General features: G+C 41.1%; 1 protein-coding gene across 1 annotated transcript; it reads right to left on the bottom strand.

Annotated features, from left to right (window-relative positions):
• On the bottom strand, positions 1 to 24,329 carry ZNF582 (zinc finger protein 582; the record flags this gene model as incomplete). Its single annotated transcript, XM_082861951.1, has 5 exons — positions 24,098 to 24,329; positions 22,707 to 22,795; positions 20,965 to 21,091; positions 20,607 to 20,702; positions 1 to 1,052 (listed from the first exon to the last, which is right to left on the bottom strand). The coding sequence occupies exons 2-5, from the start codon at positions 22,713 to 22,715 to the stop codon at positions 1 to 3; spliced, it is 1,284 nt and encodes a 427-aa protein (XP_082718077.1). The 5' UTR covers positions 22,716 to 22,795; positions 24,098 to 24,329.
• Positions 24,330 to 25,941: the final 1,612 nt, after the last annotated feature.

Genomic DNA, 25,941 nt, shown 5'->3' with positions numbered 1-25,941 from the left:
TTAGGAATGAATTTTCTTATGTCGAGTAAGTTGTGAGCACTGACTAAAGGCTTTCCCACATTCCTTGCATTCATAAGGCTTCTCACCAGTGTGAATTATCTGGTGTTGTTTAAGCTGTGAGCCCTGCCTAAAGGCCTTCCCACATTCATTACATTTATAGGGTTTCTCACCAGTATGAATTCTTTGGTGGTGGTTAAGCTGTGAGCCCTGCCTAAAGGCTTTCCCACAAACCTTACATTTGTAAGGTTTCTTACCAGTATGGATCCTCTGATGTTGAGGAAGATATGAACGATGGCCAAAGGCCTTTCCACATTCATTACATTTATATGGCTTCTCACCAGTATGGGTTCTTTGATGTTCATTAAGTTGGGTGATACCTCTAAAGGCCTTTCCACATTCCTTACAGACATAGGGCTTTTCTCCAGTATGAATTCTCTGATGTTTAATAATCAGTGATAAGTAACTGAAAGCTTTTCCACATTCAGTACACTGATAGGGTTTTTCACCAGTATGAGTTCTGTGATGTACGTTAAGTTGTGAGAGCCGAACAAAGGTTTTTCCACAATCCTTACATTCATAGGGTTTCTCACCAGTATGAATTCTCTGATGTCTGGTAAAGAGTGAGACAGAACCAAAGGCCTTTCCACATTCTGTACATTCATAGGGTCTTTCCCCACTATGAGTTCTCTGATGTTGAGGAAGATAGGAACGGCGATGGAAAGCCTTCCCACATTGCTGACATTCATAAGATTTCTCACCAGTATGAATTTTCTGATGACTAAGAAGACATTTCTTCTGCCAAAAACCTTTTCTACATTCATTACACACATAGGGTCTACTTCCAGGTGGAATGTTATGAAGCAGGTTATGGGATGTTTGTTGTGTCAAAGCAGGTATTTCTTCATGAGTGATTATGACTTGACTGGAACTTCCGTCCTCATTTCTGTGATATGTTTCAAATGTGCCTTCACATTCCCAGGCATCTTGGAAACTGGGGTTCTCAGGATCTTTGTTTATAAATTTTTCCATTTTCTCCCATTGGGATACCTGATCTGAAAAATAATGAAAAAGCAGAGATGCTTTAGTTCCTGGTGTCAGTTAGAGCTTCTTTAGTAGAAATAGTTTTAAACTGAAAATAATGCTTATGAAAAAAGTAAGTGTTCCGTACAGCTCCCAAATGTGACTACGCAGTTCCTGTTCTCCAAAATCCCCAGAGTTCCTGCTTTAGCTGGAAGGATCCAGCCAATCAGCAATGCATGCTTGAAACATTGATGGGATACTAGGTGGGCTCTGACCTGGAAGAGCTGCCCCCCTGGCTGCAAGGACCAGACACAACCTCATCAGGGCAGCACGCAGGATGAGGTTGGGTGCCCTTGGCCAAGGAGCAGTGCACAAGCCCAAACCAGGAGCAAGAACAAGACAGCAGCATATATTGAGAGAGAACATAAGTATGGTTTAAAATGCATCAAGAGGTCAAGGAAGAAACAAAAATCTTAACTGCTGAAAGGAAAACAAACCAAGCAAAGGACACTGACAAAGAACTAAATAGAAATTCTAGCAATTGAAAGTACAGTGACTGTAGTTAGTTTTGTCAACTGGCATTCAGTATCCATTCCCACCTCCTAGTTGGCCTTCCTCTACTTAGGCTGGGAAAGTAATTTTCCAGCTCCTGGCACTGAGGACTCTGAAGGGAACTAAGCTTCCACCCTTTAGGCACACTTGTGTGAAATTCAGATGATAGAAGCAACATTTTCTGCTGCTTTGGCTATCAAAAGGTTGTTGCTGGCCTCTTCACTCCAGTTTCAAATTACGTGTGGCAGCAGTGGTGGTGGCTTCATCACCTTACTTTCTGATCCCAGATCATAGCTAAGGCAGTGTGCACTTGCAGGTGGTGGTCCTAGTGGCAGCTCCTGTGTCTCTACATCTTGGCTGTGGCTGAGGTAGCACATCTTCCAAAGATTCAGTGTTGCCACGTTCTGGAAAGCATTTCTGGAGAGCCAGCTCCTGTTACCCTTCTAACAGTTTTTAAGCACCCATTTCCCATATTTTATATCTTTAAATACCTTCCTAATTTAAAAAAGACACACACATACACAGTCTTAATACTGATCTTAAGAAATTAGGAAAAAAAAAACAGGATTTCAGGAGAAGATAAGCCAGAGCAACCCTTCCAATAAAAACACATTTAAAAAATAAAACTTACACCAAAAAATCTTTATCAAAGATCTGAAAAAAATAGCCCAGAATTACCAGGCAAAAATCTAAGGAAACTTGAGCTACCAGCTCAAAGAGTACTGAAGCTGGTTTGCCCTGAGTACCAATCCTAATTTTAGTTCAGGTGATCGTGTGTGTGTGTGTGTGTGTGTGTGTGTGTGTGTGTGTGTGTGTGCGCGCGTGTGTCTTTTTTGCCCAAACCCATGTCAGGTGTCTTAGTCCATTTGGGCTGCTGTAACAAAATACCACAGACTGGGTAAGTTATAAACAACAGAAAATTTTATCTCACAGTTCTGGAAGCTGGGAAGAATGAGCTCAAGGTTCTGGCACTCAGTGTCTAGGAAATAAATTCTTATGTTGAGCCACCATATTTTGGAGTCAAGCTAAGTTTGCATACTAGCTTGAGCCCTAAGACAAAAGTAAAGTCAGTTTAAGATCGCATGTGAAAGGAGCCTCATTTTCTCTGTAAACCTTTGAGAAAAGAGTTTAGAAGGAAAACCTTTGAAAGCCAAACAGGTGAGGTTTGTTTGTTTGTTTTCCCTACAATGGCTTACCTCTTCCTCATTCAGCTACTAGGCTGCTGTCTCTTCACCACCAACAGCTATTCCCTTGTTCCAACAATCGATCACACTTGGCTTAGAATTGCTAAACTTTCCATGTAGGAAAATGAGTGGGACCTGGTCATGCTATTGCTATCCAAATGCCCAATCCCTTGAGGGGACATGGATACAGCAAAGTAAAGAGAATGCCTTGAAAAATCAGGAAGGTGAAGTTTCAGAAGTAACTCAGACCTATTTCCAGCTTTACAAATCTCAAACTGTTGCTTCCAAAATGCAGTCAAACACTTTAGCACTTCCCTGGAGGGTCAAAATGGAGGAATCATGATGCTCAGGTGATAGTGAATTATGAGAGGACGGTCTTAACCAACAGCTGAGACTCCTGTCTTTCTCTAGTTTGTACACATCCCTCTGGGTGGCTATGTGTGGGAGGAGAGGGAGGGAATTAGCCACACACACACACTCTGCTTAAGTGGAGTTGATGGCCACATCTTTGTGGTTATCCTGATAAGAAAAACCAACATTTTTAGACTTTGAGAGCTGAGTGACCACATGACCCTAAGGGGAGGGGCAAATTTGCCTCGGAAAGGGAAAGAGGGCACTATAAAAAAATTTTCTCGGATAGCCTTAATGTATTGAGTCCAATACTAGTTAAATAAATTACCTAACACCCATGGATTTACTCATTTAAAAAAGTATTTGAATGTAATCGGCAAATTTCTTTCTGACAGTGCAATTTAAATACAATTATTTTTTGAGAACACATACATCATTGTGAATGTTTAACATTACCACAGACATTTTCCCTTGTTCTGAAAAATTCTTCAAACATAATTTTTGTTAACTGTAGAGTAATCCACCACATGAATGGACATGAGATTCACATGTAAGTCTATGACTTGCCCAGTCATTCTTGATTGTAGGGCACTCCTTTTAGATAAGACCTTAAGGTCTTTCCCAGAATCTGCTTCTAGACTAGTGGTTCCAAATTTCTGAGAGGTGGTATACATATATTGAGTCTAAACAGGGTGAGACTGCTGGGGTTGGAAGGGCAGCTGCACCAGTATCCTTAACTTCTCCATGCCTCAGTTCTCTAATCTTTAAATGGGATAGGTGACATTATGTACCTCAAAGTGTTGCTGTGAGGATTGACTTATGTGCTTACTATATTATAGTGCTTGCTACATAGTGATTAGCAAATATATATATATATATGTATATATAAATCTGTATGTATATATACACACATCTATAGCTACAGATCTGCCTCAATTTACTATGGCGTTATGGCCTGATAACCCCATGGTAAGTTGAAAATATTCTAAATCGAAAATGCAATTAATACACCTACTGAACATCATAGCTTAGCCTCGCCAACCTTAAACGTGCTCAGACCACTTATATGAGCCTACAGTTGGGCAAAATCGTCTAACACAAAGCCTATTTTATAATAAAGGGTTGAACATCTCAGGTAACTTATTGACCACTGTACTGAAAGTGAAAAATAGACTGGTTGTAAGTGTATCCATGGTTTACCCTTATAACCTCCTGGCTGCCTGGGAGCTGCAACTTGCTGCTGCCCAGCATCATGAGAGCATCATAGAGCATAGCACTAGCCCAGGAAAGGGTCAAAATTAAAAATTCAAAGTAGAGTTTCTACTGAATGCATTATCGCTTTCATGCCATTGCTAAGTGAAAGAATCCTAAACTGAACTATCGTAAGTTGGGGACCATCTGTATATATAGAGTGATCTATATCGACATGTATCAGATATATTTATCAATGGATATCAGTCAGTCAGTCTCTATCTTTCTTTCTCTAAACACACACACACTCTCTCTGTCTCTCTCCCTGAACTAACTCTAGTCAGGCTCCTCTAGGCCCCAGTCTTGGGCTCTGTCCTTCACCCATTTAGTCCAGTTTTAGGAAGAATTCCCCTAGGTCAGTTTATCAAGAACACCACCACCCGCCCCCATCCATAACATCTCATCACTCTCGCCAGCCCTCAGCAAGAATCCTATTAAGTCCTTTTAGCCAGATACTCCCTCTTACCCTTGATGGTTCTTTTTTAGTAACCGTATATCCAGTGACACCGCCCCCCTTCACTATAAATCCCCACTTGTTCTTGTATTTGGAATGGAGCCCAGTTATGGACAAAGGTCTCTCGCCCTATGGCAATAAAGTTCCTGAATAAAGTTTGCCTTGAGAAGCTTTCGATTCTGTCCGGCTCTGGTATTTTTTGACAATATACTGAGGAAGGCTCAGATAACTTTGGGAATCCATACAACTATAGTCCTATTCCTAAGAGAAAACGCAAAAAAAAAAAAAAAAAAAAGCAAAACTGCACAAAACCTTAAGTGGTTTGTGGGGTCTACGAATCCCAGATTAAGTATCTTTAAGGAAAAGACGCTGGGATCCATTTGTGGCTGGACACATTCCCTGCCGCCATGGTCTCTGAGAAACGTAGTCCAGAGGCAGGATAGCCAGAACTTGGTCATCCCATCACCACCCCCGAACCCCCAAAATACCTTCCCCGCCACCCATAAAGAGCTCGGACCCGGCCCCGGGCGGAGCCGAACGTCGACCCGCTCTAACGCGGAAACAATCGCCCGGAATTAAAACGCGCGAAGGCTCCGCGGACGAACCCGCTTATAAACTCCAGGGAGCTTGGGCTCCTCAGTTGGACAACAAGGAGGCATCCGAGAGCGGCCCCAACGCAGTGCCTTCTGGGAAATGTAGTCCAGAGCCGGAGGGCCGGTCGCCCGAAGAATGCTGGGAAGACAAACCCGGACCGTGATTGGGCCCCGGCCGCAGTTGGCTTTTGGGAGTGTAGTTCGGCGTGTCGCTCTGGTCAAGCTGGAGCCCGGTCTTCCATCTCCTCAACCTTGGCCTCGTATGACCGCCCAGAACCGAATCTTTCTCCGTGAGTTGTGCCTGTGGGCCATGACCTGTCCTGCGTACTTCTCCGGGTATGAGCTGTGGGGCAGCCTGTTTGTGACAAAGGGGAGGCTGTGGGTCTGTGACGTGAGAGGTTTGGCCCAAGACGGTGCCAGTGACTGAGGGTGGGGAGAGGCAGGTGAGTGGATACACCTGCCTCTGCGTGGGTGGCGGATGGGATTCTGCGACGTGGAGCGTGACCGTGCGAGGAGGGCTTTGTATGTGACGTGTCTTTGTGTGTGACCGCAGGTCTTAGAATGTGTGGCCTTGGTTATGTGTGAAAAGTTGGTGTGACTCTCAACCTTCCTTCAGCCTATCAGTGTGACCGGAGTTGTTCAGAAACTGTGTAGGTTTAAGATAACATGAATGTGGGTTTCTGTTAGGTTGCCTGTGGGATTGTGATAACTGCTTCCAGGTTTGCTTTCCCCCTTTACAAATAGCGTAATAACTCCAAATTTCTTATTACCCTGAAGTTCTGCAGCAAAGCGCAAACAACATAAAACATGATAAAAACATGACTTTTACATTAAATAAACTCAAAATTATTATAGAGAAAAATTCAAAATCAGCCTAAAATGTTAAAACATGAAGATGGGTTTGTTCAAAACAATTTCTTATCAATAGTATGGTACGGCCTGTCTTGGCTCTGCCCCAAACACCACAGTTAGTCATTTCCTTTTGCTGATTGGAATGTACCTGCAGAAATTCAGGAAGCCTTGGACTGCAGAATTAGCGTTACCCATCCTGAAGCGCTCATCTACAATATGCATGGCCTGGTCTGCCCACTCTCTGAGGAAGGACGCTTTCCCTCAGAAGGTCTCGAAGCTTGCCCAAGGCAGCAGTTTCTCCCTGAGTCAGACCCAGAACTCAAGAGTTTCTATCCCTTAATATAGTTTTGTTTTCATCTGGCCTCATGGCTTCTGTGATGTCATGAAGCAAATGTCTGCTATCTCTGATATTGCTTTCTCTAAAGAGTTTACCACCTTGATTCCACCCATATGGGGCTGGAATAAATAGAGGAACATTTCCCTGTAGGCCTTGTATTTCATGGAAGGAAATTTTAGAGTCACAGAGATCTGACTGTAAATACCAACTCAACCACTCATATTCTACAAGTCACTTGTAGTTTGTGGTTTTCAGCAAGTCACTTTTCTACATCTGTCTTATTTTTTCTCCTACAAAGAAAATCTGACTGCAAGGTTATTTTGAGGAATTACGATTACTGATATTAAAAGTGATGTTAGCATAAAGAGGTTGAATCTCACACTTTAGTTGTTACTGCATCCCTTTTACATCTTCAAGTTTTTGAATCATGAGGATATACTGCTTATTCAAAATATTAAACATTTTTAAGCAGAAATAAAATAGAACAATTGAGAAGTAATAAACAATATTTAGAAGAAAATTATCTTGGGCTAAAAAAAAGACATGAGATATTTAAACATATCCTGCTAAGTTCCCGAATTCTAAGGATAGAAATAAACTCTTGCCAAATGCTGGGATGGAAGCAGTTACTGTGGTAGGCAGAATTATGGCCCTCCAAAGATGTCTATGTCCTAATCCCAGGAACCTGTGGATATGTTTTTACATGGCAAGAGGGAATTAAGTTGCAATAAAATTAAGGTTGTTAATCAGCTGACCTTAGGACAAGATTATCCTGGGTTGTCCAGATGAGCCCAATATAATCACAAGGGTCCTTGAAGGTGAAAAGAAAGGAGGAGGCAGAAGAGTCAGTGTCAGAATGATGCAATGTGTGAAAGACTCAGCTGGCTACTGCTGGCTTTGAAGGTGGAAACGGGCCACACCAAGGAAGGTGGTGGGTAGCCTCCAGAAGCTGAAAAGGCTAGGAAATAGATTCTCCCATAGAGCCTCTAGAAGAGAACACAGCCCTGTCAAGACCTTGATTTTGGCCCACTGAGACCTGTTTCAGACTCTGACCTCCAGATAATAAATGTGTGTTTTTTTAAGATGCTAAGTTTTGATAATTTGTTACACCAGCAACAGGAAATGAATACATCCCCATAAGCTAAAAGAAACAGACTAGCATTGGGTTCCTCTTCTAGAAGATCAGAAGCCAGAATTCAGTGAAGTGACATCTCTGGATTACTGAGGAAAAAACTGTAATCCAAGAACATTCCACTAACCAAAAATATAACTTGTGAAGGTCCAAGAAACTCTTTTGGACATATAAGGATTCAGAGAATACCAACTATGTAACATTTATTGAGATAAACATAAATACTCAATAAAATAGTCTAACCAAATTGCATTTGAAATAAATCTGTAAACTCAAGACAGGGGAAAACAGTAAAAAAAACAGTGGCCAGCAATGAATGTTACTCTGAATACTATATTTAAGTTTAAATGGAAATCATGAATGGGTCTGGCAGTAAGTAATATAAGCATCAAATACAGTGAGTCCCCTACATACGAACCTTCAAGTTGCAAACTTTCAAAGATGCAAACATGCATTTGCATATCCAATCACGTTAGTTCATGTGTCTGGCGTACATTGTCATGTGTATGTATCCTCTCCAAGTGGTTGTGCTTTTGTGTACTTTACTATGCAGTACTGTGTAGAGTACTGTAGTACAGTATCTTTATTTTAAGCCCAGGATGTCTGGAAGCGTAAAAGCAGCGGTGATGAAACTGGTAAGAAGCGCCAGCTGTTGTACTACAATACTTTTCAAGGTACTGAACTGGAAGATTAAAACTGTTTTATTTTTGTGTTTGTTTTTTTTGTATTATTTGTGTGCAAAGTATTATAAACCTATTACAGTAGGTACTATATAGCCGATTGTGTTAGTTGGGTACCTAGGCTAACTTTGTTGGACTTATGAACAAACTGGAATTACAAACATGCTCTTGGAACAGAACTCGTTCGTATGTAGGGGACTTACTGTAAATAAGAGTAAAACTAGTAAAACTATGAGTTTTCATTAGGTTAGTAAAACGGAGGAAATGTTAAAGAACAGGCTGTGAAGGAAGGGAAAGAGAGAGCAAGGATGGTCTCTTTTCAGAGGACAGTAACAAAGAAAACTAATGATGGGTTAGAAAGTATAATAATGCTCTCATTCTGCCCAATAATGATTAAGAATGGGGAGATAACCACTACCCTAAGCACAGTGGGAAGTTCCAATTTAGCAAGAGAAAAGGAACATAAGGAAAGGAAAAGACCAAGAAAACATAAATAGTACAAAGTAAAATGAAAGGAATAAGGTGGAGTTATTACACTAAATAAAAATGTGGGGCTTCCCTGGTGGTGCAGGGGTTGAGAGTCTGCCTGCCAATGCAGGGGACACAGGTTCACGCCCTGGTCTGGGAAGATCCCGCATGCTGCGGAGCAGCTGGGCCCATGAGCCATGGCCGCTGAGCCTGCGCGTCCAGAGCCTGTGCTCCACAACGGGAGAGGCCACAACAGTGAGAGGCCCGCATACCGAAAAAAAAAAAAAAGTGAATTTCCCTACAGAAAAAGAAATTTGTATTTTGAGTTATTAAAAAATTAGCTATATGTTTTTTTTATAAGAAATAACTAAAACGACAGAGGTTGAAAATAAATGGATGGGCAAAAACATACCAAGTAAACAAGGATAAATTATTATTAGTGTTACACAGTATGGAAATAAAATACCAAAAGGATTATACTAGGCCAAGGTTGGCAAACTTCTTATCTAGAGGGCCAGATAGGAAATAAATAGGCATTGTGGCCATAGTCCTTGTTGCAACCACTCAGCTCTACTGTTGTAGACAATATGTAAATAAATGAACATGACTGTGTTCCAATAAAACTTTATTTATAAAACAGGCAGCAGGCCAGATTTGGTTTATTGACCCCTACACTTAGCAGAGTAGGATATTGTTTAGTGATAAAAGTATGATTCTTAAATAGGGGTTAAGTTATATGTCTTTATAGGTCAAACAACATAAAGTAAAAAATCTCTGGATATTCAAGACTGTGGTTAAAAAATTCAATTTTAGGAAATTCTGATCCAGTATACCAAATTATATAAGAATGTGGAGAATTTTATCATTATAATCTACTGCTTAAATAGAATCTAGTATCCAAAAAAGAATATACATTATTTTTCAATGTTATGGAACATATACAAAAATCAATCCTGTACTTAGCCACAAAGAAAAATGCTAAATACAAAAAAGTAGATACTTTCAGGCCACATTTACCAATCATAATAAAATAAAATTTGAAGTTACATCACTTAGGATGTTTTCAGCTCAAGTTTACAAAATGTCCAACTAAAAGTAACTTCAGCAATAAAGTTTTATTTTTCTTAGATAACAAGGCATCTAAGAGACAGTTCCAAATTGGCCTCGTAGCTCAGTGTTAGGGTGCTGGGTCAGCTTCTTTGAGGTCCTTTCTTTTCTGCTCTTGGTTCCAAGATGGCTGCAGCAGCTCCAGGCATCAAGTTCTCAGAGGAAAATGTTTAAAAGCAAAAAATGAAAGAGGAGGGAGTCTCCCTAATGTATCTGTCTCTTCTGAATGAGAAAGATCTTTCCCAGAAGGCCCTGTAGATCCCTAGAACATACTGGCCATACACTGGAACATCTGGGCCATCTTGAGCTGCAAAGTGGGCTGAAAATTAGCATGTGACATCTGCAGCTTCTAAGACAAGACACAGATGCTGCCAATAGGAATGGGAATTGGGTATGGCTGCTAGGTCGGCAACCAACCCCTTCTGTCTGTGATATTATAAAAGATAATCTACAACAACCTGGAAACTAAGAAACAGTCTCCTAAATTTAGTTTACTCTTGGATCAGAAAGAAAGAAAAAATGAGATTATTGTAGGATAACCACTTTCTATTTCATCATTTTCTGTTTTTGTTTTCTGTTCATTTATTCATCATCAGGGTGTTTGGTATTCTCTTTTCTGGCTTCTTAAATAGTACATTTAGTATATTTGAGTACTAGCTTTCAGCTTTTCGTGTTTTGCATATACTTAAAGGCCATAAAATGTCCTCTGAGTAACTTCAGCCACATCACACATTTCTTGACATGTAAAAACTCTCATTGTCATTCTGTTCATTACCACTGATGGTAACTGCATTCCTTAGTTTCTTGTTAACCCAAGAGTAATTCGGCGGTTTTGTTTTGTTTTTTTTCTTTTTAATTTCCAATAAAATTCACACTTGGCTATTGTTAAAATTATTACACTGTGGTGAGAAAATGTGATTCTGGTGTGTGTTAGAGACAAAATTTTTTCCAACCTTTTCGTCTTTGACAATCATGGTCTAAAAAATTTGCATCCGTATAATTTTTCTTCAATATGAATTTTATTACTCAGGATAAAGGACAACTCTGAATAAAGGAATTCTCACTTGCATTACATTCTTCATGTCTTTCTCCAAGATAAAAAGAGTAAGTTGTGATTAGCCTAAGCAAGTGGACTCTTCCCATTATTTCCATTCATATGGTTGCTTGCTAACATAAATTCTCTGATGATTAATAAGGGATAAGTGCCAATGGAAGGTTTTTCTACATTTATTAAATTCACTTGTGTTTCTCTATTATGCATTCTCTGATGTTGAATGGTAGTTGAGTCATGATTTAAAGTCCTCCCACATTCCTTATATTCATAGGGCTTTTCCTCAGTATGAATTACCTGATGTTGAATCAGTTGTGAGCAATGGCTGAAGGCTTTCCCACATTCCTTACATTCATATGGTTTCTCACCTGTATGAATTCTATAATGTACAGTAAGATGTGAGACCCGTTTGAAAGCCCTACCACATACCTTACATTGGTAGGGTTTCTCTCCTGTGTGAATTCTCTGATGTTGCTTAAGTTGTGAGTTCACCCTAAAGGCCTTCCCACATGCCTTACATTCATAGGGTTTTTCACCAGTATGAATTCTCTGATGTCGAATAAGAGTTGAGCCTTGATTAAAGGCCTTCCCACATTCTTTACATTCATAGAGTTTCTTGCCAGTGTGAATAGTGTGATGTTGAATCAACTGAGAACGATGACTAAAGGTCTTCCCACATTCCTTGCATGCATAGGGTTTTTCACCAGTATGAATTCTATAATGTACTTTAAGATGTGAGATCCGATTGAAGGCCTTGCCACATTCCTTACACTGATAGGGTTTCTCACCAGTATGAATTCGTTGATGTTCAATCAACTGTGAGCTTCGACTAAAGGCCTTTGCACAATCCTTACATTCATAAGGTTTCTCACCAGTATGAACTCGCTGATGTTGTATGAAATTTGAACCAGAATTGAAGGCCTTTCCACATTCCTTACATTCATACGGTTTCTTGCCAGAATGAATATTCTCGTGTTGAATTAGTCGTGAGCCATATTTAAAGGCTTTCCCACATTCCTTACATTTGTAGGGTTTCTCATTAGTATGAATCCCTTGATGATTAATAAGGAAGTCCTCTTGCCAGAAGTCTTTTCTACATTCATTATATCCATAGGGTTTTTCTCCAATATGAATTTTCTGATAAAAAGTAAGAGATGCTTGCTGGTCAAAAGTGGACATTTCTTCATTATCGATTATCATTTGACTCAAATGTCCATCTGGATTTCCCTCTTGCCTGTCAAACTGACTTCTGCATTCCCAATCATCTTGGAAACTTGAGCACTCAAAACCATAACTTGTAAGGCTTTCCATTATCTGCCACCGGGGTGACTGTACTTCATAACTGTGCTGCTTTGGAGATAATACCTTAGTATCATACCTGGACTCCAATACTGAAAAAGAACAAAACAAGTATGTATTTGTTTTTTCCTTTTCCAGAAATAGTAACTTCTATAGTAAAAACTGGAAAGTTCAGACTCAGGATAATATCTGTAAGCTCTTGAATGTGACTAAGAAATTAGAAAATGGAGTAGAACAGAGAAAGAGGAAATACCATAAATAAAGATGAATGAGGTAATCAGAGAGATTATAAGAGTAGTTCTAAAATGTTAGTGTGGATCAGAATCACCACTGAACCATGGCTTTAAAAAATGAATGTTTCTATGAAACCCTAGAAAAGACACATATGAGTAACAGAAAGCAAATCATTTGTTGCCAGGGGCTGGGGGGGTATGAGCAACTGTGTGGGAAAGAGTATAGGGAGCTTTTCAGGGTGATAAATATGTTCTCTATCTTGTCTGTGGCAGTGGTCATATAAGTGTATACATTTGTCAGTAGCCATTAAAATATTGTACTTAAGATGCATGCATTTAATTTAATATAAATTATACCTCAATACAGTAGATTTTTAAAAATGATGGAGAGGGATGACTGGATACTTCTCTGGCCAGAAGAACATGATGGTGCATCTGCTTGACAGGGGATGTGGTGTTATAGGAGGGCTATTTTCACATGTCCACTGGAAGGTGTAATAACACAGCTGTGGCCTTCTGCTGTAATGCTTTCTGTCTCTGAAGTTTAGCTGAACACCATGGCTAGAGCTAATGTCAGCTGGACCAGTCTCTCCTGGACTTTTCCACTGCCTAAAAGTGTCCTTGGAAAAAGAAGGGCCTTGTTCCTTGTTTAGAAGATTAGGCCCAAATTTAATAGGGGTGGCCTCTTCCAGAGCAATATTCTTTTCTGGTTATTCAAACTGCAAGGAAAGGCTGAATGGTGTATTTGATCTTGATTCTACCTGGTACATGATTTCCGTACAGTGGCCCGTTTTACTGCAGTCACAGAAATCAGTCCCATTTGGTTAATAAAGAATTGGTTTCAGCTTCATGCAAGGAACTATGGGGAAAAGTGAATGGGTGCTTTTGAATGTATTCATAAGTTACAGACAGAAGGCCAAAGAGGACTTTATAGGGGCACGTCTGCTTCCTGTGGTAGCATATCAGAGACCACTATTGGTTTTTTTGTGAAATTATTAAGCAAAAACTACTGGAATAAAAGATTACTTTGACAATGCAAGATGATGAAAAGTCTGTGAAAGAAGTATCAATTTTCTGGGAATGATGCTGCTGTCGCCTCAAAAATTTGCACCACGTGAAGTTGTAAGAACAAAAAGAATGAAAAGAGCAAAAAGTAGAGGTATTTTTTCAGACACCATGTTTGGTTGTTGAAGAGGGAAGCTCTCTTTACGGGTCTCTTTATTGTGCTCTAACAAATGTGCTAAGACAGAGTCCAAACACATCCATTATAATGGCTACCTATGAACTGGTGGTCCATCTACTCAATGGTTAGCAACATCTGGCTGCCATCCTATAAAGAAGGGACCAAAAGATTGCAGTGGACCATGGAATATTAAAGCCAGCCTGGTGGACAGAAGAAAATTACTTTGGGAATGTAACTATGCCCTAATGGAAATCTGGTTTTAAGAACTAAAGTGATAACACATTACTTGGTCTTTTTGGCAATGTGAAAAAAACTGCTGCCTCTAAGGACATGCCATTAAAAGCACTCCTCTCTCCAAAATGCTATATTTTCTGTCACAGACATCAGACACAGTTGAGTTTTGCTGATTTATGGCAGTCAGAGTACAGTGTTTATTCCATGAGCACTTTGCACTCATCTGGATTAAGCCATCTCTAAACATATATTGTGCTATAACTATACAAAGATAGTACTAATTTTCTAATTTCTGGCTTCTGTTCTACTTCATGTAAAGTTACAAAATAGCAACAATAATAATGAGGTCCTCTGTATTATTTTTATATTTTCCTGATAGGATCTGCTGCAGTTTTTTTAGAAGCTGATTATTTAGCATTAGTAGTTACTGTTTTTAACAACAAATGAAACAATGTCTAAAAATCTTATGTATAGACTTAGCATTAAAATGTTTTGGTTTCCTCATAAGGAAACTCAAAGGATCCCAAATGGCCAAAACAATCTTGAAAAGGAAGAACAAAGTTGGAGGCCCCTCTCACTTCCTGATTTCAAAGCATATTAAAGAGCTACAGTAATCAAAACAGTGTGGTACTGGCATAAAGGAAAACATAAAGACCAGTGGAACAGAGAGCGCAGAAGTAAACCCATATACATATTGTCAAATGATCTTCAACAAGGATGCCAAAACCACACAATGAGGAAAGGACAGGCTCTTCAACAAATGGGGCTGAGGAAATTGGATATTCACATGCAAAAGAAAGAAGCAGGACCCTTACTTTATACCACATTTAAAAAAATAACTCAAAAAATGGATTAAAGACCTAAACCTAAGACTTAAAACTATAAACTAGAAGAAAACATAGGGGAAAAGCTTCATGACACTGTATCTGGCAATGGTTTCTTGGATATGGTAACAAAAGCACAAGCACCAAAAGCAAAAATAGACAAATGGGACTATATCAAACTTAAAAACTTCTGTGCATCAAAGGAAAAAAATCAACACAGTGTAAAGGCAACCTACAGAATGGAAGAAAATATCTGCAAACCATATTACTGGTAAGAGGTTAATAGACAATATAAAGAACTCCTAAAACTCAACAAAAAACACAAATAACCTGATTTTAAAATGGGCAAAGGACTTGAATAGACATTTCTCCAAAGAAGACATATAGATGGCCAACAAGCGTATGAAAAGATGCTCAACATCACTAATCATTTGAGAAATGCAAATCAAAACTATAATGAGATACTGCCTCACAGCCATTAGGATGGCCACTATTAAAAAAAAAAAGTGTTGATAGGGTGTGGAGAAATTGGAGCCCTTGTGCACTGTTGGTGGGAATGGAGAATGGTGCTGTCACTATGGAAAGTAGTATAGTGGCTCTTTAAAAAGTTAAAAACAGAATTACCATGTGATCCAGAAATTCTACTTTTGGGTATATATCCAAAATAATTGAAAGCGGAATCTGAAAGAGATACCTGCACACCCATGTTCACTGCAACTTTATTCACAATAGCCAAGATGTAGAAGCAACCCAAATGTCCATTGACAGATGAATGGATTAAAAAATTGTGGCATATACATACAGCCTTAAAATGGAATGAAATCCTGTCGCATGCTACATTATGGGTCACCCTTAAGGACATCACGCTAAGTGAAAGAAACCAGACACAAAATGCCACATATTGTATGATTTATGCGAAATATCCACAATAAGCAAATCCATAGAGACAGAAAGCAGATTAGTGGTTGCCAAGCACTGGGGGGGAGGGGGAATGAGGAATGACTGCTTAATGGGTATGTGTTTCCTTCTGGGGTATGTCTAGGAAAAACACACTTCTCAACACCATTCTACTCTCCACACTTCACTTCTGACACCTCTGGTCACCAAATGTGTGTGGGTTTTTCACTTACACCAAGCAGCCCTCCATCTCTCTGGTAGATACTGATTGGGCAACCTACAAATTCAATTCTGACACTATCTTGCTGCAGATCTCACAGATTAAGGGCTCAGTCTCACAAGACTGCCCCTACCAGCGCCCCACCCCCCATAAATGGAAGTTCCCACAACCCCCTCCATGGGTTTTAATCATTTGCTAGAATGGCTTGCAGAATTTAAGAAAACAGTTTACTTACTATATTACCAGTTTATTACAAAGGATGTAACTTACGACTAGCCAGACAGAAGAGATGCATCAGGCAAGATGTGGGGAAAGGCTTTGGAGCTTCCATACCACCTCTGGGCACACCACCCTCCCAGCACCTCCATGTGTTCGGCAAACTGGAAGCTCTCTGAACCCCATACTTCAGGGACTTTTTTTTTTTTTTTCTTCAGGGACTTTTATGGAAACCTCACTACGTAGGCATGATTGATCAAATCATTGGCCATCAGTGATTAACTCAACCTCCAGCACCCCCTTTCCTGGGGTTGGGGTGGAGCTGACAGTTCCAACCCTTTAATCACATAATTGGTTCCCCTCTCAACCAGCCCCCATCCTGAAGCTATCCAGGAGACCCCAGCCACCAGTCATCTAATTAGCATATAAGAAGACACATATGACTCTGGAGATTCCAAGGGTTTTAAGACTTGTGTGCCAAAAAACAGGGATGAAGAACAATATATATTTCTTATTATAAATCACAATATCACAGGGTGATAAAAACATTCTGAAACTAGATAATGGTGAATGTACTAAATGCCAATGAACTATATATACACTTTAATAAGGTGAATTTTGTTATGTATATTTTACCATAAGTTAAAAAAATTTTAAAACATTTTCCATAAAAACTATAAATGACCACAACTGGCTCAAGAAATGCAACACTTGAATGTTAGATTCAGTATCAGGAGTTCAGTATTAGGAAACCTATTCATATAATGCAGACTTTATAGATGGAAAGAAAAAAACACTCAATAAAATATGAAAAGGTGGATCTTCTTTAACCTAAGAAAATACCCCTATCTCATTCCTATGGCTGATATTATGCTTAATGAAAGACACTAAAAATATTCCTATTAAGGTCAAGAACAAGATTAGTACGTAAAACCCCTCTTAACAGTGTTCTGCGGGTACTACATAATCAGCATCCTAATCAGGCAAGAGAAAACAACCTGCAAGGTATAAAAATGTAAAAACATTATCACCATTTGCAGATTATATAATTGAATACTTGGAAAACTAAAGAGAGTTACATAAAAAACTGTCATAAACAATGAGAAAATTCAGTAAGTTGGGTTAGCTACAAAATTCATCTGAAGATGTGAATGGCTTCTGTCATATATAAAAAAATAACCAGTTGGAGTATAAAATGGATGAATGCCATATTAGTCTATATTATAGATTATGCCCGTAACAGCAATAAATATAAACTACCTAGGAATAAATGTAATAAGACACATATAAGATCTATATGAAGAAAATGTTAAAACCTTAATCAGGGATGGACATAAATGAAAGGAAAAACCTGTCGTGTTCTTCAATAGAAGACTCCGCATAATAAAATCAGTTTTCTCCTAAATTAATCTATAAATTTACAGTGATCGCAGTAATAAAAATTGCATGATTGGTTTTTTTTTTGAAAGAAAATATTCTGATTCTAGGGTTTGGATAGAAAAGTAAATGAGACTAGCCAGGAAAACTCTGAAAAATAAGAATGAAGAGGTACTAATTGTACCAGATATTTAAAACATTTAAACTCTTAATAAATTAAAACCATAATGGTATAGACACATGGTTAGAGAGAATAATGAGCTAGAACAGAAAGTCCAAAATAGATCCAAATACAGAGGTGATAAAGCAAACGACAAAGGTGGCTTTATACATTAGTGGTGAAGAGATAAATGCTGTTTCAATAAGTGGATAATAATCTGGAAAATAACATGAAATCACATCTTACACTGGGAAAAATTCCATATGGATCATAAATTTCATCATAAATAAGCTAGAAAGATATCACAGGAGACTCATAACCTCAGAGGGTGAAGTTCTCTTTAAATATGACACAAACCCACATATCTAAGGAGTAAACAAATTGAGCACCTCAAACAAACACATGCTGTCAAAACTCAAACGACAAAAGCAAAAAAATCTGTTCTGTGACATTTCAGGTGTGGTAGGCAGAATAATGGCCTCCCAGAGATGCCCATGTCCTAATTCTCGGAACCACGAATATGTTAGGTTACACGGAAGCACACAGCTTCTCTCCCCATGTTCACTCCACCCCTGATCTCACTCACTCCAACGGGCCAACTACCACTTCAGCGTGGATGAATCTACCACATCAGTAACGCTTAGTTCTTAGCTTCCCATTTGAAATTCTCTTGAATGCTGCAGAAACTGTTTATGGACATGATTTTGGTCTCGTGTCACACTGTAACTTTGGGTCTAATCAGGGAAGATTTTGCCCCCCCAGGGGACACTTGGCAATGTCTGGAGACATTTTTGGCTTCACAAGTAAAGGGAGGCCAGGGAAGCTGCTAAACATCCTGCAATGCATAGAATGACACCCCCTCCACACTGGCCCCAACAAAGAATTATCCCACTCAAAATGTCAGTACCACTGAGGTTCAGAAATCCCCCATCCAGAACAGGAGCACCCCAGGCAGAAGGGACAGCAAGGGAAGAAGCCTCGAAACAGGAATACGCTTGATGTTTCAAAGCCAGGATGCATATACTTGTATTGTCTGCTTTCGTGCTCCCATGGCAGAGCTGAGTACTTGCGACAGAGACCACAGAGCGGGCAAAGCCTGAAACACTTAACTGTCTGGACCTTTAAACAAGACATTTGCCAACCTCTATGTTAATGTAACAGCAAAGAGGCTTGTGTGGCTATAACCGAGTCAGCAGCATGGAGCGGGGTAGGAAATCAAATCAGAGTGGAGGCTGCAGGGCAGATTTTCTAGAGCAACTTAGTCCAACACAAGTTTCTGTGATACTGAAAATGTTCTATTCTATTCCAGTACGGCAGCTACTAGCTACCCATGGCTACTCAGCATTGGCACTGTGGCTAGGGCGACTGTGAAATGGAATTCTATGTTTTAGTTAAAATTTAAACAGCATGTGTGGCTGATGGCTACAGTACAGACACAGAGCCTTCTAGGTCATAGTATGGGTTTTAGGTTTCCTCTTGAGTGATGGGAAGTTGTGGGCAGGTTTGTTTTGTTTTGTTTTGTTTTTGTGGTACGCGGGCTTATCACTGTTGTGGCCTCTCCTGTTGCGGAGCACAGGCTCTGGACGTGCAGGCTCAGCGGCCACGGCTCATGGGCCCAGCCGCTCCGCGGCATGTGGGATCTTCCCAGACCGGGGCACGAACCCGTGTTCCCTGCATCAGCAGGCGGACTCTCAACCACTGTGCCACCAGGGAAGCCCTGTGGGCAGGTTTTGAGCAGAAATGTGATACACCTTCACTGACGTTTTGAGACGGTCCGGCTGCTGTGTGGAGAATGCACTGTAGTGGACAACAGTGCAGGCAGAGGCACGGGGAGGAGGCTACTGCAGTAGTCCAAGTGGCGCTGGGGACGTGGGTGGTAGCAGTATTGTTTGTTGGTAAGAAGTGGTTAAATTCTGGATATATTTCAAGGCAGAGTGAACAGGATTTCCTGACAGACTGAATACATGTGTGAGACAGAAAAGTCAAGGGTGCTTCAGCAGTTTTTGACTTGAGCAATTAGAACAGAGTCCCCTGTTACTGAAGTGCAGAAGAAAGGGGGAAGAGTGTATTTGTTAGGAAGGATCAAGGACTCCCTTTTGGACTTAAGCTCAAAGTGTCTGGTGAACATCCAAGTGGAGTTGATAAGAAGGCTGTAGGATATAGGTATCTGGAGTTTTAAGGGAGAAGCTGAACGTGAAGGTAATAATTTGTGTTGTCCAAAAGAACTTTCTCCAGTGATGGAAATATTCTGTATCTGCATTGTCCAATACTGTAGCCACAAGCCACAAAATTGCTACGGAACATTTGAAATGTGGCAAGTGCAACTGAGGTACTGAATTTTAAAGTGTATTTAATTGTAGGGAATTCCCTGGTGGTCCAGTACTTAGGACTCCATACTTTCACTGCCAGGGGCTCAGGTTTGATCCCTGGTCCAGGAACTAAGATCCCACAAGCCATGCGCCATGCCCCCACCCCAAAAGTATTTAATTGTAATGAATTTAAATTTCGATGGCCACATGTGGCCAGTGGCTCCACATTAGACAGCACAGGTGTGAGTGGTACGTATAGCATGGTCACGGAGAAGGCCCTGGGGAATGGAAATAAACAGAAGAGGCCCAAGTCTGAGCCCTGGGGTGCTCCAGCTTTTACAGAAAATGAGAAGATCCAACAAAGGAGGTTGAGGATGGTTAACGAGGTAGGTGAGAACAAGAGGTAGTGATGACCCAGATATACATAAATGTTTCAGGAAGGAAGGAACAACCACTTTTGTCAAATGCTGATGATAAGCAAAGGAAGATGATGACTGAGACCAGACCTCTGAGTTTGGCAACTTGGAAGGAAAATTTTCTAACTCAAAAGGACTGCCTCCTCACCAGCCAGCTAGACAGTTACCTGCAGTGGGTTCTCTCTCCCCACACATGCCTCACTCACCTGGGCACTGGCCTCCTGTCGCTACTTTCTCCACCATCCAGGGCTCTCTGCCTTGTTCCAGGAAGGAGATCACATCAGGTTTGGAAATGGCAAAACCTGGATGTGAGAAGAAAACATGCCATGCAGTTACGGTGCGGGCCCCCAGAATTCAGACCTAGGGCCTGGTTATCGAGCAGGAGAGGCAGTTGCAGGACGGGCCAGGGGAATATGTGAGTCACCTAGGGTGAGGAAGAAGGCTGAGGAAGATGTAGCTTCAGGCCATAGAGCTACCCTTTAACCAATCAAAAGACACCCCAAAATTGGTAAGAAGGAAGAGATGTGCCCAGGGGTAACCTCCAAACTGACCACATCGCCTTACCCAGTGAGACCAGGTTGCTATAGATCTCCAACATCACATCTCTGTACAAATCCCTCTGAGCAGGTGCCAGCTGTTCCCATTCTTCTTGGGAGAAGACTATGGCCACATCCCTGAACAAGTCTGAACCCTGGAACAACAGGCAGGTATGTTATATGTGTATTTCAAGGAAATGTTTTTCACTGGGGTGAGAGGAGATGGAGGAGGTCTCTGCAAGAACGGGGTGTTCTGGTGAAAAAGAAGGCTGGGGCTGGAGGCCTTAGATGTGAACAAGTGACAGGAAATGATGAGCACAGGTGAAAGAGATGTTCAAATATTCTTGAACTTCCCTTTTTACTACAAACCAAAGCTCTTGTACTCAGTTCTGGGATGAAAATTAAAATCCAGCCAAATGGAGTTTCTCAGTTGTGACAATATAATCAAGCACACTGCCTACTCTGTCCTTGATATATGATAAATTCTCAATGTGAAACCTATCATTTGTACTTTTATGGAGTAACAATAACAAAACCCAACAATTTTTGGTAGACTTTCCCCAAAATATTTTATTAAAAAATATTTTCTATCTTAGAAAACAGAACTTTCATTTAAGTCAAGAATTGCTTCAAGATGTCGGCTCATGATTATGTGAAAGCGTATCACAAACACTTTTCCTTATGAGAAAAATCTTCAATGAAGATTATTAGCTGTACAATTTTCTATCAAGTGAAATAACTGACTCAACAATTCTCTTCCTTTGGATGCAGAGGTCTCCAAGGTCAGATCTCTTAAGGCTGTTCCAAAACTATGACTACCCAGATTCTGAACATCTATCCATCTATCTATCTTTCAGTGCTCAGCTCTGCAACTTGCTTGCTTTTAAACTCAAGAAGCTGATGGAGAATAACCAAGATTCCAATGCTCTGTTCAACTCCAAACTGGACCTTAATTCTGGCATCTTAATCTCTCCTAGATTCCCAGCTAAACTTCAGTTACACACCCAGTTGTCAATACAGGAGATGTCACCCCCCCCCACTGAAATTGAGACCAACCAATACCAGCTTCCCTGTGTTTTTATGTGCGATCCCTCATCAGTAGCCATCACCATTTCATCAAACCTCACTTCCTATAAGGGATGCTCTCATTTTGTGTAAGGAAATGGATTTCTTCTCCCTCTGGCCTCCCAGCAAAATACCAAGCCAACAGAAGATGTGGAATGCTATATAGAATGAATCCGTGTGGGCACTGATCAGAGTGGATGGGACTATGGGAGAGGGTACTAGCTGCCTGGTCTTTTTTTTTTAAGTTTTATTTTTGTTAAATTTTTGGCTGTGTTGGGTCTTTGTTGCTGCGTGCGGGCTTTCTCTAGTTGTGGCAAGTGGGGGCTACTCTTCATTGTGGTGCAAGGGCTTCTCATTGCAGTGGCTTCTCTGGTTGAGGAGCACAGGTTCTAGGTACGTGGGCTTCAGTAGTTGTGGCACATGGGCTCAGTAATTGTGGCTAGCGGGCTCTAGAGTGCAGGCTCAGTAGTTGTGGCACACGGGCTTAGCTGCTCCGCGGCATGTGGGATCTTTCCGGAGACCAGGGCTCGAACCCGTTCCCCTGCATTGGCAGGCGGATTCTTAACCACTGCGCCACCAGGGAAGCCCTGCCTGGTCTTTTTATTCCCTAAAATGGGAACCTCTGAGAACCAGAGTCTTGGATGGAACCCAGGTGGGAAGCTTCAGGATAAGGAAAGAAAATACTTATATGATTTTAAAACTCACAAGGGACATGACTGTCAAAATTTCATGGGTTGATGGGTCCTCCTCCTGGTTTCTCTCTTAGGGAAGGGCAGAGTCCTGAGATGGCAGAGCTGAGGGAGGAAAGAGCAAACATGAGAGGCTAGGCTTGCTTCACAGCTCCCAGAATGCCACGGTGACAAATGCCCACCTCCTTTACTCCCCATCCCCCCAAATTAGAGGGAGCTGGGACAAACTGTGGCCTTTACCCAGCTCCACACTGTTACTGATGCAAATCTGAGGTGGGGATGCTCAGACCTGGTCCAGTGACTAAGGATGGTGTCCCAAGGACAAGGAAGGCCATCCTTAGGCCAGGGAGCAAAGCCTGCCTGATCTGCATCAGCCCAGCCCACAGTGAAACATTCCCAGAACCAAAGCCTTTAACTGTCTCATTCCCACAACGTAACACCTTTGGAAGTCTCCCTGGCTCTTACCCTAACTTCCTAACTCACAAAGAACCTTACAGCCATACATAAGGCCTGGCAGACACAATTTTGTGGACCCTGCCTGAGTCAACAAATGTTTGCAGTGGGCAAATTAGATGGAGCAAGCCCCGTACTCCATTATCATCACATAAACGTGTCCCTGCACAGAGATACAACAGTGAGCAAAACTGTGTGCACAATATTTGCTGAAAAAACAGAACCAAAGATTAGTACCTAACAGTTCACAAGTAGACAAGTAGTTGAATCATTTTTGGCACAGCCGTATGATGGATGCCAAGCAACTATCAAAAATGATGTGGAACAACATCAACTGACAAATATATTCACAACTGGACCCTTTGTACAACAAGAGAACATTCAGCAAAAGAAGTCAAACCCACCCACCTACTGACACACAGGCTAAGCAACCCCCCCCCAAAAAAAAACACCCAAAACTGGAATGGAAAACAACCAAGTGTTAACAATGATGCCATTTAACCACTCCTGAGTTCATCAGTAAAACCGCAGTATTTTATAAAAGAGCTTAGGACAGTGCCTGGTATGTTACAAATATTTAATTCTAAGTAATGTAATGTGTAAATGAAATAATGATAAGTGTTCCTTAATATCATGTAGTAGGACTTTTTCCTTATGACCACTTTTTTTAAGCATTATTTGTATTATCTATAAATAGTCTATTACAGCGGTGGCTAGTGATTTATTCAACCACTTCCCCACGTTTGGACAAATTTTCAACAAGATCCTCTAAATTGTCTCCAAGTTGCTCCTTCTAAACTAGTGGTTCCAAATCTTCTGGGGTCTTGCAACTCGTTGACAATCTCATGAAACAAGACTTCGCCCCAGATCTTTTAAAAAGTACGCGTAAGAATAAATGCAAAACATCCATAAGTATTTTCTGGAGGTGGGGACTCCCCCAACAGACACACCCACCTAAGGGGTCTATGGACCCGGGCTATGAGCCCTGACGCCGACAGGGGGCGCAAGCAGGGCGCGCGCCGCAGGGGACGATGGGAAGCGTAGTCCAGAGCCGGGAAAGCCGCAGACCGACGATGAAGCGAGACGTTCGGGTTCTTCCCAGGCCCGCGACCCGCCCGGCCGCGGCGCTCAGTCCTGCGTGGACTCCGGAGCGCTTGGCAAGCTCCGACGCCCCTCACCTGCCGCCTCCTCGGGTCCAGTTGCCCCCGTGGTCGCGCCCCGCGCAGCCCCAGGTGCGCTTCCCCCTCCGTACCGGCGGACTCGGGAGCCGGAAGACAGCGCAGACGCACAAAGCCCCTCGGCTGATGTGTCGCGATTGGGCCAGCGCCGCAGTCTCTTCTGGGAAACGTAGTCTCCAGGCCTAAAGGCTGGAACCAAACCGCAAGGCCGCGTCTCGCGATGCTTCGGGTGGGCGGGGTGCTTGTGTGCGTGGGAGGCTGTCGGGGTTACGGCAGAGCGTGTTGGGTTCCCTGAGTCGCAGGGTGAGGATCGGTCTGTTGGGCCCGTTGTCTCCGTGTGACTGTCTCGCTGATTGCAGTTGAGTGTGTGTGACTGTGACTGGGCGCGCCGTGTTCGGTTCTCACCCGGTCGTTCAGTGTGTGACTGGGACCGTTAAACGCCAGGTACACGTTTACGTGTGGCTGTGTAAAAGTGGTATATGACAGAATTTTTCTCGTCTATTGTTAAATCACCTTTGCCGTGGAACAGCCATTTTATTGAAAGATTTGGAGAGAGGAAAAAACCCGAGAGTTCATTTGGTAACTAATTTTAAAACATTATGTCGAAATACTTGTAGATTATGAAGGAGAATGCAGAATCAGCAAAAATGTTTTAAAGGAGTTGTCAAGGAGTTTCCTGTTATGAGATGACATTCTTCGGCTAAGACCTCTAGTGCTACAACTTTGGTTTGTGAAAGCATGAGAAGCTCTGAACTTCCCCCATCCCGGGACAGCGTGTTTCAGTATGGTCGGAAGTCCAATGTCCTGGTTGCCGGTCAGGCCCTGTTATACCTGGTCTGTGAATGAGGAAAGCATCCCTATCCAAGGTGGTACATTTGTCCTTGACCCAGGCCCACAGTCCAGAGACCTTGTCTCTTGATTTCTCTTCGAATATGTACTCTTGTGTCTCACTTCTTGAAACACTTTTTTGAGATTTGTGCACATCTATGTTGCTGCCTATCTGGAGGATGTCTTTTTCTCTAAATTAATTTAGAAATGTAATTTAAACCCAGTAAGAATACCAGTACTGTTTCTTCATTGGAAATAGACAAGTTGATGCTAAAGTTCAAATGAAAAAATAAACATACAAAAATAGCTAAGAATACTCTGAGAAAAGAAAGCTATGGTGTATGCTAACCTGATCAGATATTAAAGCATTCTAAAAACTTCTATAATTATACCTGCTGTGTGGTATTGGCTCATGAATTGTCAGGTGGAAGAGACTAGAAAGTCCAGAAATATCAAATACAGAGGGAAATCTACTCTGTAGTAAAGGTGGCAAATCATTGGGATAAAAATGAACTTTTTAATAAATAATCTTGTGGAATAATTGGATAGTCAGTTGGAAAAAGATAGAATTGTATTTTATACAACTATTATAATAATTATAATATTTGTAAAATATAATTATTATACAATTACTATACAATTTTATACATACCTCACATCATGCAAAAGAATAAACTCCAAATTGATCAGAGTTCTAAACTAAACCATGCAAATAGCAGACATGTACAGAGGTGAATTCTACTATAACCTGGATGTGTGGAAAGACTGTCTAATTTCGACTTAAAAATCCAG

This window comes from Leucopleurus acutus (assembly GCF_964270905.1).
Source record: "Leucopleurus acutus genome assembly, chromosome: 20".
NCBI lineage: Eukaryota > Metazoa > Chordata > Mammalia > Artiodactyla > Delphinidae > Leucopleurus > Leucopleurus acutus.
This window is presented reverse-complemented; position numbering and strand designations above follow the sequence as displayed.